The sequence below is a fragment of the Diceros bicornis genome, chromosome 7 (assembly GCF_020826845.1).
Source record: "Diceros bicornis minor isolate mBicDic1 chromosome 7, mDicBic1.mat.cur, whole genome shotgun sequence".
In the NCBI taxonomy this organism is placed as follows: domain Eukaryota; kingdom Metazoa; phylum Chordata; class Mammalia; order Perissodactyla; family Rhinocerotidae; genus Diceros; species Diceros bicornis.
Window position 1 is genome coordinate 40,528,665 of NC_080746.1, and position 13,448 is coordinate 40,542,112.

The 13,448-nt window shown below is 49.3% G+C and overlaps 1 protein-coding gene across 1 annotated transcript; it reads right to left on the reverse strand.

The window, feature by feature from the left end:
* Positions 1-1,696: 1,696 nt before the first annotated feature.
* MTNR1B (melatonin receptor 1B) lies at positions 1,697-13,096 on the reverse strand. The gene is made up of 2 exons (XM_058546209.1): positions 12,874-13,096; positions 1,697-2,568 (listed from the first exon to the last, which is right to left on the reverse strand). The coding sequence occupies exons 1-2, from the start codon at positions 13,094-13,096 to the stop codon at positions 1,697-1,699; spliced, it is 1,095 nt and encodes a 364-aa protein (XP_058402192.1).
* Between the last annotated feature and the right edge of the window lie 352 nt (positions 13,097-13,448).

Sequence of the window (13,448 nt, forward strand, 5' to 3'; positions counted from 1 at the left end):
CTCACATAACAAGGGAAGGAAGAGCATCCAGCATAAGGCTAAGAGGTCAGCTTCCTGGGCTTTCCAGAAAGCAGCCAGCTGGCTGAGGTAACTTCTCTCCCTCCCTGGAGCCCCCAGGCACCTTATGTTCTTGGAGTACTTACCCAACTCCACTTTGTTCCTGCCACACCTTCCAAGGTGTGTGTATGGAGGGGCTGGCAGAAGTGGGGTGCTGCTGTCAAACAGACCTGGTCTCCATGCCTAGCTTTGAACTGAACAGCTCTGTGAACTTGGGAAATTATTTCAGTTCTTTGAGTTTCAGTTTCTTACTATAAATAGGGATCATAATATCTTTTCAAAGGGTTTTGTGAGGATTAAATGAGATAATGCCTATCAAGCACTTACTACAGTGCCTGACACAAAGCAAACACCCAATAACTGTGGGCTGAGACCAAAGTAGTAAAAGACTATGACCTCCCAGAAGGCAAGCAATGTGCCTTTTGTTTCTCCTGCTGGACCTGGTCCACAAGGGGCACTCAATTCATGTTTGTGGTACTGAAGAAGGAAGCAAAATCTGTTGGTGCTAAATGAAGACCTGAGCTGTCTGCAAATATAGAGCCCATAAATACACAACCATAAGAAAGGAACTGGGGTGCTGCTGCCCTCCCCCACTTCCACACACACCTTCCCACTCTCTTCCCTCTCCTTCCTGTTTTTGTGTGTCATTTCTTCTCTCCTTCAAGGTTATCTTTCATTTTATGTAGTTAGAATAATAATGAAAGCAAATGACTACTGAGTGCTAGCCACGTGCTAAGCATTGTCCTCAGCTCTTCACCTGAATTATCCCAATGAATCCTCACATTGAATCCTGGGAGGCACCGGCATGATCTCCATTTTAAAGTGAGTAAACTGAGGAATACAGAGGCTAGGGGACTTGCCCCACGTCACACAACTGGAACATGGTGGAACCAGGAAAAGAAGCTAGGCAGACTGTGCTCCAGACACCTAGAGGAGTGTGTGTGTAGTGTGTTTGTGGTGTGCATTTTAGTTAGTTTGTTGTGGTGTGTGTACAGTGTGGTGGTGGTGGTGGGGTGTGTGTGCAGCGTGTTTGTGGTACGTGTATGTGGAAAGTACGTCGGCTGTGGTGTGTGCACAGTGTATATATGGTGGTGTCTGCGTGTGTGCACACACATGTATGTGTAGAGAAGATCAATGGGAAAGAGTGGAGGATGCTTGCCCCCTGACCCACTCCAGGCCCCTGCAGAGCTACCCACTTTCCAGCACTGAAGAGCTTGCTCTTTCATCCTTGCTGGCAGGAAGATAGCCGTTCCTGCCGCCCCTTGAGGGAAATAGAGAAAGCAGCAAGGAGGCCAAGGCAGGAGGATGAGAGGGCAGCCCATGGGAAAGAAGTGGCCTCTTCTGCCCCAGGCCTTTCCTCATTCTGTTCCTTCCTCGGTCCTTGTACGTGCCAAGCCCCCAGTGCACCACTGAGAGAGTGTCTGCCTGGTCCAGTGCTGTGTTCACTGGGATGTGGCCCCCAGTACCTGCAGGCATCCCCTGACCAGCCAGAAACAAGGATGCTAACGGGCTTCTCGTCCACAAGATGAGGCTCCACAAGCCGTGTACTGTGATGCGAACAGGACAGCACGGCCCAGAAGGCTGCTTGACCTCATCCTTGGCGCAGATTCACTCCCACCGTTTCATGAGTTTGTCCAGGCTACAGAGCGTCTGCCTGGACGAGGCGCTGGCCAATAACAACAGGTAGGGCTTGGCCCTGTTGCCCCTCAGCATGGCTGCCCTTAGAGGCGTCCTGAAAGCAGCACCGTGGGCTCCAAAGGGCCAAGATGATCTTCTTGTATTCCCTGCGGAAGTTCTGGTTCAGGAGCCCATAGATGATGGCATTAAGGCAGCTATTGAAATAAGCCAGGAAGTAGCTGGTGACAAAGAGCCCTTCTGGGACCTGGGGAGCCATTTCTTCTGGGTTGATGGCCACAGCAAGGCCGATGCAGTTCAGTGGGGCCCAGCAGACAGCAAAGATCACAAACACCAGGAACATGGTTAGAAAGCTCCGGACGTCGCTGGGCCTCAGGCGCAGCTTGCTGTCTGGCTTGACCTTCCTGCGGGCCTGGAGCACCAACACCCAGATGCGCAGGTAACAGAAGGACACGACAGCGATGGGGAGGAGGAAGTGGATGACCACCACTGCAGCCGTGTACTCGGCGCTGGCTGTCTGGATGAAGGTGCAGGAGTAGATGCGTGGGTCGTACTCCAGGGACCCCATGAAGAAGTTGGGCACCAGGGCCACCACGGTGAGGAGCCAGACGAGGCAGATGTAGAGGGGGGTGTGCCAGTGCTGGTAGATCCGGTGGTAGGCCACGCTGTGGCAGATGTAGCAATAGCGGTTAATGGCGATGGCGGTGATGTTGAAGACGGAGCCGATGACGCTCAGGCCCATCACGAAGGCGCTGGCCTTGCAGTGCACCTCCCCCAGGGCCCAGCCATCATGGAAGATGGCCACGAGGATTAGCGGGTAGGGGTACAAGGCCACCACCAGGTCAGCCAATGCCAGACTCACCAGGAACAAATTACCTGGAGCAGGAAATGGGAAGCAAGAGTTAGCACGAGACCCCACGATTTCTATTCTGTAGACTGTCCTTTCCTTTACCCAGCTACTTAAAAGTAACTGAGTTACTGTTAGCATTGGGATAAAAACCAAGTGGCTTTTAGAGACACAGAGTTCAGGGCTCAAACTGTGTCTCTGCTACTCACTAGCTGTGTGACTGAGGCAAGTTACTTAGGCTCTCTGAGCCTCATTTTTCTCATTTGTAAAATGGGGATAATGAGGCCCACTTTATACTTTAGCTGTGAGAATTAAATAGTGATGCAAAGTGCTTGGGGACACAGTGGGTACTCACAAATGATAACTATTTTCATGACACGCACAGATGCTCAGGGGCTTTGCATCATTTAAGCTCCAACAAGGATTTTGGGGAGGAGAACCTGAAAACCAGCAACATGGATTCACCATCACCAACGTCTCTCCCCTCCATACTCCCACTTCCCTGCATATCTCTCTGACAGTCTCCCTTTGCATCTTTCCCCCATTGATCAACAGGCTACTTTCTAGGTGTCTTGAATCCATTTTTCTGAATGTGAATTGCATTTTGCAGGTGGAATAGAAGAAAGGTTTTGAGAGTGGAATCCATGTATTCTGATTTTCCCCTCTCTGCTTGTCTGGGGCCTATGCCTGCAGCTATGTTGGCATGTTGGCGGACACCTGGTGTGGTGGCACAGAGTCCAGCCCTGTGGAGTGGGGAGGGGCTGTGGGTGCTCCCCATCTCACAGCCCCCAGGGGGCCTCCCCACTTTGCCTGCACATTGCCCAGCTTCCTGAACTGCCCCTCTCGTCTGAATGGAGCGTTCTCCAGCATCACCAAGCTCAGCCAGCCAGAGAGCCTCAGGAAACCACAACAGCCATCGATGAATATGCTTCCGGCATGTTCCAGGCCAGAGTCCTAGGGAGGAGACGACAGGGCTTAATCCAAAAGAACACAGTCTCTGTGTTCCTGAAGCGTTTGCATCCTTAACCCAACACTGAGTCATGAATAAAGCACCAAGAACCTGAAAGCTCAGGGCAGGAGCAGCTCCATTCCTGACATCATTTATTTCATTCACCAAGTGTTGTACTTTTCAAGCAGCTACTGTATGCTTAGAAGATAATATATTCTCCCGCCTTCAGAGGCCCTCAGGATGCAGTGGGCACTGGACGCAGTCTTTCAAGTCTTCTGGCCTCTTGCTACATGGCGAAGTGCCAGCTGCCAGCCTTAGAGTGGTGGAATGCAGAGGGCAGATGGAATGGTCACAGGAGGGACTCTCCAAGGAGAAGCTGGGCTGTGGTCTGGCTTCAAGGGGGTTTGGAAAAAGGGAGGCTCAGAGCCACCCAGCTGGGCATTCCTCTGTCTCACCTTCAGGTGAAGCAGACTCTGCACTTTCATTTATAAAGTCGCATGGGAGAGCAAGGGCTGCTTCCAGCCCTTCCCTGTCCCAACACACATTCTCGCCCCATCTCAAGGAAGATTCCATGGGACATGCTCCCCGCGCCATTGGGAATGTGGAGGACCCACAGGCAGGCTTCTTGAAGTGCCTATTTTGGTCTCAGAGGCTTGGGGTCAACCCTACTCAGAATTGACAGAAAAGAAATCTGTTAGCAACCTGGGAGTTCTCAGGACTGACTAGTCCGGAGTCCAGAGCTAGGTTAGGTCCCGAGGGGAGAGCATGTAACTGAATAGAAAAGACATCATTTGGACAATTAGAGCACTTGTGAAGCAATGAGCTTCCCTCTCTCTTGAGATATTCAAGTAGAGGCTGGATAGTAAAGGGGAACCCTGCCTCAGATTGAAATGCTAGATTCCTTCCTATTCTACTATTTTAGGGATTTCTTTACTTAATGGGATAAAGCTCGCTCGTATTCTTTCTGGTTGGTACTGCAAGGCAAGAAATGTACATCTGAGGACCTGCTTGGGCAGTGAGGGGTCTTCTGCTTTTCCATTTAATTCCCAGCCTTGTTCGCTGTCTCTATTAGTGGATTTCAGAATCCGACTCTCCTACTCAGACCTCACTTGGTCCCAAGAGAGTGAGGAGTGTCCTTTCTCAATATTCGTGTTTTCAGCTGCATCAGAGCCCTTATCTCCTCCTGAAATTATAAGTGTCCTATTGACATCTGGAGGTGGCGCTGGGAGTGGGAACGACCTGGCATAATCTCAGTTCTGCCACTTTCTGGCCAGGTGAACTTGAACAAGTTATTGAACTTCTTTCTCCGTGACCAGTCCTTCATCGGTTCCCTCCTTTTCTTTTGGAGCCCTCCTTCCTCCTCTTCACACACATTCCACATGGCTGTTTCTGTGAAGAAAATCACTTCTTTCCGACACAGGAATATCGGTCTCCCTCTGGCACGTGTGGAGAAAGTGAAGAGATGCTGGGAGCCGGTGCCAGCTCGTCCAGCTGTTTCCCCAGGAAAGCACGTCAAGCTCTGCCGTGTTGATGTAGCTCATCCCCTAATAATGCCCCAGAGGCTGGCAAACAGCTTGTAAATAGTGGGAAGAACACATTCAACTCCACGTGGAAAGTGATTCAATTACTCTCCCCTGTTACTCCGGCTGTTCCTAAAAGGCTGAAATCAACCAGTTCCTGCTGTAGATTCATCTGCCCAGACAGCACACCGTCTCCCAGCTTTCTTGACACAATTCCAAATTAGGTGAATAAAATTCTTGTTTTGTCTCCCATCTGTAAGAACCCAGGTCCTCTTTGGATGATAATCAAGGGGAGGTCCAGTTCTCTATCCATTTCTTCCCCAGACAGGTGAGAAATCAATTGGGATGCACGCAGCACTGCTCATCACCCCATGCACAGGCTGCTAATGAATATTTATATCACAAGTCCTGGCCTGACTTATTTCCATCTGCCTCCATCAGACAGACTGTATTAGTGGAGACAGGCTTCAACAACATGGCTTTGTTCACTAATATGGAATTCCCTTCCAACATTCATACGCAAAGCACATCCCTTCCCACACACAACCACCACAGTCCCTTCCCCCCTTACTTCCTCTCTCCTTCTTTCTGGGAAATCTATTTCTCAATGAGAATTGGGCAAGCCAGGAAAGAGCCAGCGAGCGTTGAGCTATCTAGTCTTCTTCAGATATGAGAATTCTGGAAGGTAAAGCTACCTCCATCCCTTGCCCCTCTTCCCTGTGCCCATCCTGCATGCTCAGAAGAAGAGTTTTTTGGATTTAGAACTCCATAGCCCTGGTCATTGAGCTAAAAGTTAATGTAAAATAGACAGCCACTGAATCCTTTACTCAATAAATATTGCTGAGTATCTACTAGCCAGCCCTGGTGGTCTAGTGGTTAAGATTCGGCGTTCTCACCACTGCTGCCCAGGTTCGTTTCCCGGTCAGGGAACCACAGCACCCATCTGTAGGTTGTCATACTGTGGTGGCTGCATGTTGCTGGGATGCTGAAAGCTATGTCGCTAATATTTCAAATACCAGCATGGTCACCTACGGGGGACAGGCTTCAGCAGAGCTTCCAGACTAGACAAAGAAGAAGGACTTGGCCACCCATTCCCAAAAAAACTGGCCATGAAAACCCTATGAATAGCAGTGGTGCATTATTTTATATAGCACCAGAAGGTGAGAGGATGGCACACACACAAAAAAACTGAGCAGGGTTCCCTCTGCTCTGCTGTGCACAGGGTCACCAGGAGTCAGAATCAACTTGACAACACTAACAACAACAAAGCAGCCATTTAAAAAAATAATAACTGAGATGCCTGTTACAAAACATTCTTCCATAACCATCAAAAGAGATCACTTGGAGACTCTTAAGGCAGCATCTTATTGCTTTTTTTGTGTGTGTGAGGAAGAGCAGCCCTGAGCTAACATCCATGCCAATCCCCCTCTTTTCGCTGAGGAAGACTGGCCCTGGGCTAACATCTGTGCCCATCTTCCTCCACTTTGTATAGGACGCCGCCACAGCATGGCCTGACGAGAAGTGCGTCAGTGCGCGCCAGGGATCCGACCCCGGGCCGCCAGCAGTGGAGAGCGCGCGCTTAACCACTACACCATGGGGCCGGCCCAGCATCTTATTCCTTTAATCACACTTAATAATAACAACAAAACAACAATTGGTATGGCACCTTAAAGTTTATTATGGGGGCCAGCCCAGTGGCACAGCGGTTAAGTGCACGTGCTCCGCTTCAGCAGCCCGGGGGGCGCTGGTTGGGATCCCGGTCTCGCACTGACGCACGGCTTATCAAGCTATGCTGTGGTGGAGTCCCATATAAAGTGGAGGAAGATGGGCATGGATGTTAGCCCAGGGCTGATCTTCCTCACAAGAAAAATAAAATAAAATAAAGAATAATTAAAAAAAAAGTTTATAATGTACATTTATATAAATTGACTCAATCATTTCTCACAAGAATCCTTTAAGGTTGAAAGCATGATTTCCATTTTGCAGATCAAGAAACCAACACTCAGATTATGTGAATTGCCTATAACTGCAACAGAGAAAGAGCGAGAAAGAAGAAACAGGAGAAAACCACGAAAAAGAAATGTCAAGAGGATTAAGGGCAATAGTGGAGTTTCTTGGTCATCCAGACAAGTGAGAGAGAACAGAAAAGTGCCCACTTAACTTGGCAGTTGAGAGGCCAGCGGTGATATTAGCAAAGGCAAATTCTGTGGAACGTTGGAGGATAAACTTCGTACTGTAGGTTGCTCTCTCAATCAGCTTTGCTTTCCAGGAAGGAGAGAAATGGAGAGGTACTTAGAAAGGGATATCCTTTGATGGAGAAGGTGCAGGGTTTTTTACTGTTTCTTTTTTCTCTTTCTTTTAAATGAGAGAGACTTGCATCTGGCATATAATAAGCACATAGTAAAGTTAGCTATTATTTACTAACGTTGTTTTTATATTATTATTAGTTGCATAGACAGAACAAGAAAGAGGCTCATAATGCTGGACTAGGCTCCCTGTGAGATAAGACGTGAGGAGTAGCCGGGGCGTGAGGGCAACAAAGAAGGTAGGATGTTGCCCCTAGAGTGTAAACTCCCTAAGAACTGGAACTTTATATCCCAATTTCCTAACTTTGACTCTTTCAGCATAAGTATTTAAAATTGTAGGACCTAATAGCAGCATCAGTATCTTCTGAGTTTTGTGGTATATCATGCTAAATACAGAATCCAACTTTCTGAAAAAAAGGCAGTCTAACATGAAAGTCTTCATTCTGCTGGGCCACCGAGAGCTACATGGGAGGAATTAAAGAGGATTAGGAGCTTTTCTGATTATTTGGCTAAAGACATAATTACTGGATTTCAGTTGTGTTCATTTTTGCTGGGTGAAGAGATAATAAGGTATTCAGAGCCAGAATGTGACGTTGGAAAGCTCAGGCAACATCAGGGAAGGAGTCCAAGGCAGCCCACTTTGGTGTCTGGCTGATAACAAGCATTCCCAACCCCAAAAGCTCAGCAGGTCAAAAGACACCTGTCACCCAGTGGCATCTCCATGACTCATCGGTGGTAGGATAGAGCCTCGATGAAGCGGGCTCCGTCTTGTCACACCTGGAGGGCAGGGACTGTGGGTCTATTAAGTATTTCCTCCAGGCCTTTCAAGAGCGTTTGTCCAGGACCAGCCTATTTATTCATTCATCATTTACCTCCTCAATCAACAAGTGGGAGGAGAAGCGGCAAGGAAAAGGGGCTGCCTGGTGGGCTCTGCTCTAATCTAATGGGGGATGCAAAATACCTCCCAGGCTGAACATTGTTATTAGGACGCATATGATCAGTCACTGGTTCTGGATAAGAGATGATGCAGACTCTGAGCATCGCTGGGCACCTGGAGGACAGAGTGGACCCTGGACAAGGACCTGTGTGTTCAGCAACCAAATCCTCCACCTTTTCCTGGGCAATCCCAGTGTCAAATATTTCATATCCTTCCTCCTTACAAATCACTGAACCATCCCAGAAATGGCCATGGGTCCACTTACACCACCTCCCGACAGCCTCTTGAACCCATTTGCAGCACAAGGACCCACTGTCAGACCATGGCTCCTGACTGCTGCCTGGAAATTAGAGTCTCTGTGCCTATGGGCCAGGAAGAACTGATGCTGTTGTGCTTGCCTCTCTGCTAATGGAGGTGATCTCGATGTCACGGTAAGGACGTGTTTCTCTCTGCTCTCTTCTGTGTGGCTGGCTGTCTGGATGGTGTGGGTGATGGCAGGAGGCTCACATTTTACAGGCAGCTGAAAGGGGTACCTCAGGCCAGACAGCAAGGGGCAAACTCCCTAAGGGGTCACTCCCCAGGGGCACAATTTTAGGGAGCCATGGTGTAGCTGGAGCCTGCCAGCCACACGGGAGCAATCAGGGAGCAGGCACACCTTTGTGCAGAAGGTGCCAGCCAGCTTTCGAGGACAAGAGGGAGGTGTACTTTGGGCTTTTAGTGCTCAAAGCAATTCAGTTCCCTGAGAACTGTACCGACTGCACAAGCATGCTGAGTACTGTAGCCAAGGTCGACCCTACCTCCTGAAGCAAAATTAATTCCTTCTGTCCACTGCTTTCCTGGGATCTTGTCAATTTTCAATTTGTTTCAATAGACTTGTATTCAGTTCTTACAATGCACCTGGCTCAGTGGAGAGAAATGGAATAAAAGTCTCTGCTCTCAACAAGTTCACGGTCCAGTGGAGAGAGAGAAAAACTCACAACAATACAGTGAGATGGGTGCTATACTGGGAGGCACATGGAAGTCTGAGGGGGAAGACACGGTATTAATATAAATATCAACAACCCTGTAGGGGAGCAGAGAAGGGGTTTGAAAGAGATATTCACTAGCAGAAAAGAGGCCCGGGAGCTTCCCAAGATGAGGGCAGTGCATCAGAGAGCACGGACTGTTTGGGAAGGGGCCGCAGCTCACGTCCGCGCGAGGGAGAGGAGACAGACAAGGCTGTAATGTTAGGGGGCTTAGGCCGGCCCTGAAGGGCTCTGTGAGCCTGCTCTGCAGCTGAACCTTGTTCTGTAGCTGGAGGGCAGTCACTGAAGGCAGAGGTGACTCTGGCAGTGGTAAAAGCCACTGGAGGAGGGGGCAGGGCAAGCTGGCTGGAGACTCTGGACATAGTTTGCTCAAGAGATGAGTGTATAATTTAGGACAGTCAGAATAGGGAGGACAGGAAGAGGGAGAATTGAGAAATACTATAAGGCAAAAATCTAGAGGACTTGTGGAATGAGGGAAGCAAGAATGACTCCCAGGGATCAGGTGTCTGGGAGAAGAAGAGAGGAAGAAGTTCCAAAAACTAGCATCAGGTAAGCCGAGGGAATGAAAGGGCTCAAGAAGGGAGTGGCCCTCAGCGTCACACAGCACACAGGGGCATTTCTGAGGAGGCCAGACTCCAGAGGACGGAGGAGAAAATGGGAAACAATGGATGTAAACTGTTAAATTAAGATATCTGGCTGAGAAGGGAAGGCGAGAGATAGCCATGAAGTTAGAAGGAGACATAAAATCAAAGAAAGATTCTTTTTTCTTTTAAACTCGAGATCCTTCTGTGTGTGTGTGTGTGTGTGTGTGTGCGCGCGTGTGCCCGCGCGTGTGCGCATGTAGGCTAAAGGGAAAGAGACAGACATTGAAAATACATGGGAGAGAAGGAACTTGATGGAAGAGGGTTCCAGAAGAGCAGGGAGAGGAAGAGATAAAAAATACAGGGATTACTACTGGCAAGGTGTAGACCAGAGTAAGAATGGCAATGGTGGGCATGAGGCAAAGTCCTCAGACACTGTCAGGAGAGCCCAAACGTGGGAGGTCCCCGGGAAGCACTACATCGAGAATTGTGAAACGCCAACTCGGTGCCACTGTGCACTGTGCACTGTGCACAGCTCTGGGAATACAGCAAAGAGTGAAACACACATCCGGCTTTACCTTCCAAGTTGGGTCAGTGCCCTGAATTTGTCTCCCAGCTTCCCTCCATCCCTCCCTGTCAGCCTTTCTCAGGTGCCATCTCTGAAAACGTCAACCCAATGCATTCAGCAACAGAAGCTGCAGACAGGGTAGTCCCGAGATAAAAGGACAATTAGACTTTTAGGGATGATCACTTTGCAGTGTATACAGATGTCAAATTACAATATTGTACACCTGACACTTATACAATTAAAAAAACATGAAAAAAGAAGACAATCTAACCTTACCCTGCCATCAGGAACATCCCTGTTATGAATGACAAGGGTCTGCCCCACAGAGAAACTAGGTTTGTAAGTCAAGTAAAGAACACTGATGTCTGCCAAGAAAGGTGCTATGACCTTAATATGGGCTGTGTGCTTAGAAATATACGTATTCTCATTGTCATTACCTTCTTAATACCGATGAATTAAGGAACCAGACTTAATTATGTGAAGGTCTGAAATAAGCATTTCTTAAAGTAAATCCAAATTCTTCAGTAAGGGAAGACCTGATTAATAGTGGAATGAGTGCTAACTATTCAAAGTTCTGTAGGTTTTTAAGCACCTTTTGAAATCTCACTCTGCCAAAGATATTTAGTTTAAGTCAATACCATGATTTTTCATGACTATCATCAATAAAGCCAACAGTCTAATAAAAACTGGTTAAATTGCATGACTAGAGCAGCCACCAATGTCAGGAATTAATGTCATTTAGATATAGTGTTAAAAAATTTTTCTGGTGTGGGCTATAGCAGGCTCAACAGGAGGTAGGCAGGAAAGAACAGAGGATTTGCCAGCAACCTAACATGCTCATTACCCACCCAGGTCACGCTCTCAAATCAATAAGGTCTCTGTGGGCCCTGGGAGGAGTGCAGAAGAGGCTAGCCCTCAGCAGGATGGATGAGGGAGAAGACGCTTGTCTGCCTCAGGCAAAAGGAAGCAGCACCCACTCCCCTCGGCCACCTTTCTGGTGGTAGGCAGCCCAAATCACTGAGCAGGTAACCACGGCCCATCAGGCCTTCTCTAAACATGCGACGGTCAGGGAGAGAATTGTCCGGTGTTAGCAGCTGGAGGGCCGGCCCCTGCCTCCCTCCTGCCTCCCTCTGCAGGAAATAAATGTTTGTGGCTGCTGCAAAGGGGCAATATGATAAAAAATATTAAATACAGCTTTCTAATCATAACCTGCTCTTTCCTAATTATAAGCTTTTACTCAAAGGACACAATACTATCTTGAAAAAAGTATTCCAGATAATATTAGCCACCACTACTGAAATGACTGAGTTAGAAAGCTTACTTCTTCTTTATAATGTTAAGATTCCCATATTATGGAGAGAAGCTCACATTTTTATTCTTTATTCGTTCTTTAAATAAAAATCCTGGAGTCACAGGGCCACAAAATTATGTATGTCTAACCATTTACTAAAAATGCCCTTTCTGAATGGTCTAGCTCCTTCGAAAAGCATTTTTAAGCTATAGAGTAATTAGTTTGGTGCTGCTATTTTTTCATTTTAATTTTCTCTAATATTTGAGTTGCCCCCGAAGGCCCAAACTGGGAAATTACAAATTGACAAACAAGTCATTGAGCTGCTTCTCCAGTTGAAACTGTCAGCAGGCTCCAATGACCCCTCAGGGCGGGAGTTCAGATCCTCCCTCCCGCTGGTTTTGCTCCCTTGCAGACCCGAGTATGGGAAAATTGGAATGAGAGTGGATTGGAAGGGAAAAAATATTTTCAAAATTGCAAGACTGTTTAGCAAAATCATCCTTCTAATCTTCAGTTAAGCTCACGAATTCCCTGTCTTCAGAAAAGATCACGTTATCTCAAAGCAGTGTAGTTCAGACTAAGCAGAGCCTGCGATTTCTGCATTTGCACTCCCTTGGTTGGAATTGGGTCTTCAGACGACCTGGAGATAAGTTTCCGACACAAAAGCCACCGGAGTACTTCCATTAATTCTCTCATTGTCTCAGCAAATATTTTCTATGCACCTACTACGTGAAGCCACAGTGCCTGGCACGGAGGGAGAGGTGTCAAAGATCGTGAGATTTCTGTAGCCAGATAGAGGCCCCCTCGGGACCGGCACAAATTGGAGCGCCACGGATAGCGACGGCGTCAGCCGCGTGGGTTCCCACAGCGCCAGCGTCCCGCCAAAAAGAGCATAAGAAACACTTTGTCCAGTTCCCGCCGGCGCTGGTGAGCCAAGTGCGCCCTGGGCAACCGCAAGAGCTGGACGCCTGAGCCGCATGTCGGGGGAAGGCAGCAACTCACCATAACATTTGAGCTCAGGACCAAACTTGGGGACCAGGTTAGAGAGAAGGGAGAGGGGCGCCCGGGACTGAGGAAGGACACGGCGGCGGATTGCGGGGTCAGGGTCAAGATCACACGCCAGAGAACCGCCCGACCCCAGCAGCCTGCGCGGCGCTCACCTGCGTTGCGGAGCTTGCGGTTCCTGAGCACCGAGAGGATGACCAGGAGGTTGCCCACGATGTCCACCGCGGTGGTGACGATGAGCACGGCGGCCAGCGCGGGCGCCACCCAGGGAGGCCGGGGGGTCCCGGAGGGCCGCGCGCCGCCAGCCCCGGGCCAGCCTGCGCGCACGGCCCGCCCGCCCACCTCGCAGCAGTTGGCGAAGGAGCCGTTCTCCGGCATCGTGGAGCCTCCCGCGCCGCGCGCCAGCCACCGCGCCCCAGCCCTCTCACCCCAGGGCGCGCAGTGCCCAGCCGGGCGCTCCTGCCGCCCCCTTCCTTGCCCAGCGGACGAGGGAGGAGGCCAGCGGGGAGGGACCTAGAGGAGATAATTAATTAAGCGTGGGCAGGGGGCGGAGAAAAATGTAGGAACGGGAGGAGGACTTAAGGATCAGGCGTTGCCAAAAGGAGTACATCCCTCGGTGGCTCGCTCAGAAGCAGCTGTGACTCAGAGCCCAGCACGTGCCTGGCCCAGCTCAGGCCTCAGTTCCTGAGCGCACCACCACCCCCGAGACGCAGAGAGGCTGTGTCCAGGA

Bases quoted from the DNA above. Each gene is read 5' to 3' on its own strand.
- MTNR1B (XM_058546209.1), bottom strand. From the start codon at position 13,096: ATGCCGGAGAACGGCTCCTTCGCCAACTGCTGCGAGGTGGGCGGGCGG. The intron at 2,569-12,873 runs GTGAGCGCCGCG...TTCCTGCTCCAG, and splicing joins CCGCAAGCTCCGCAACGCAG to GTAATTTGTTCCTGGTGAGT.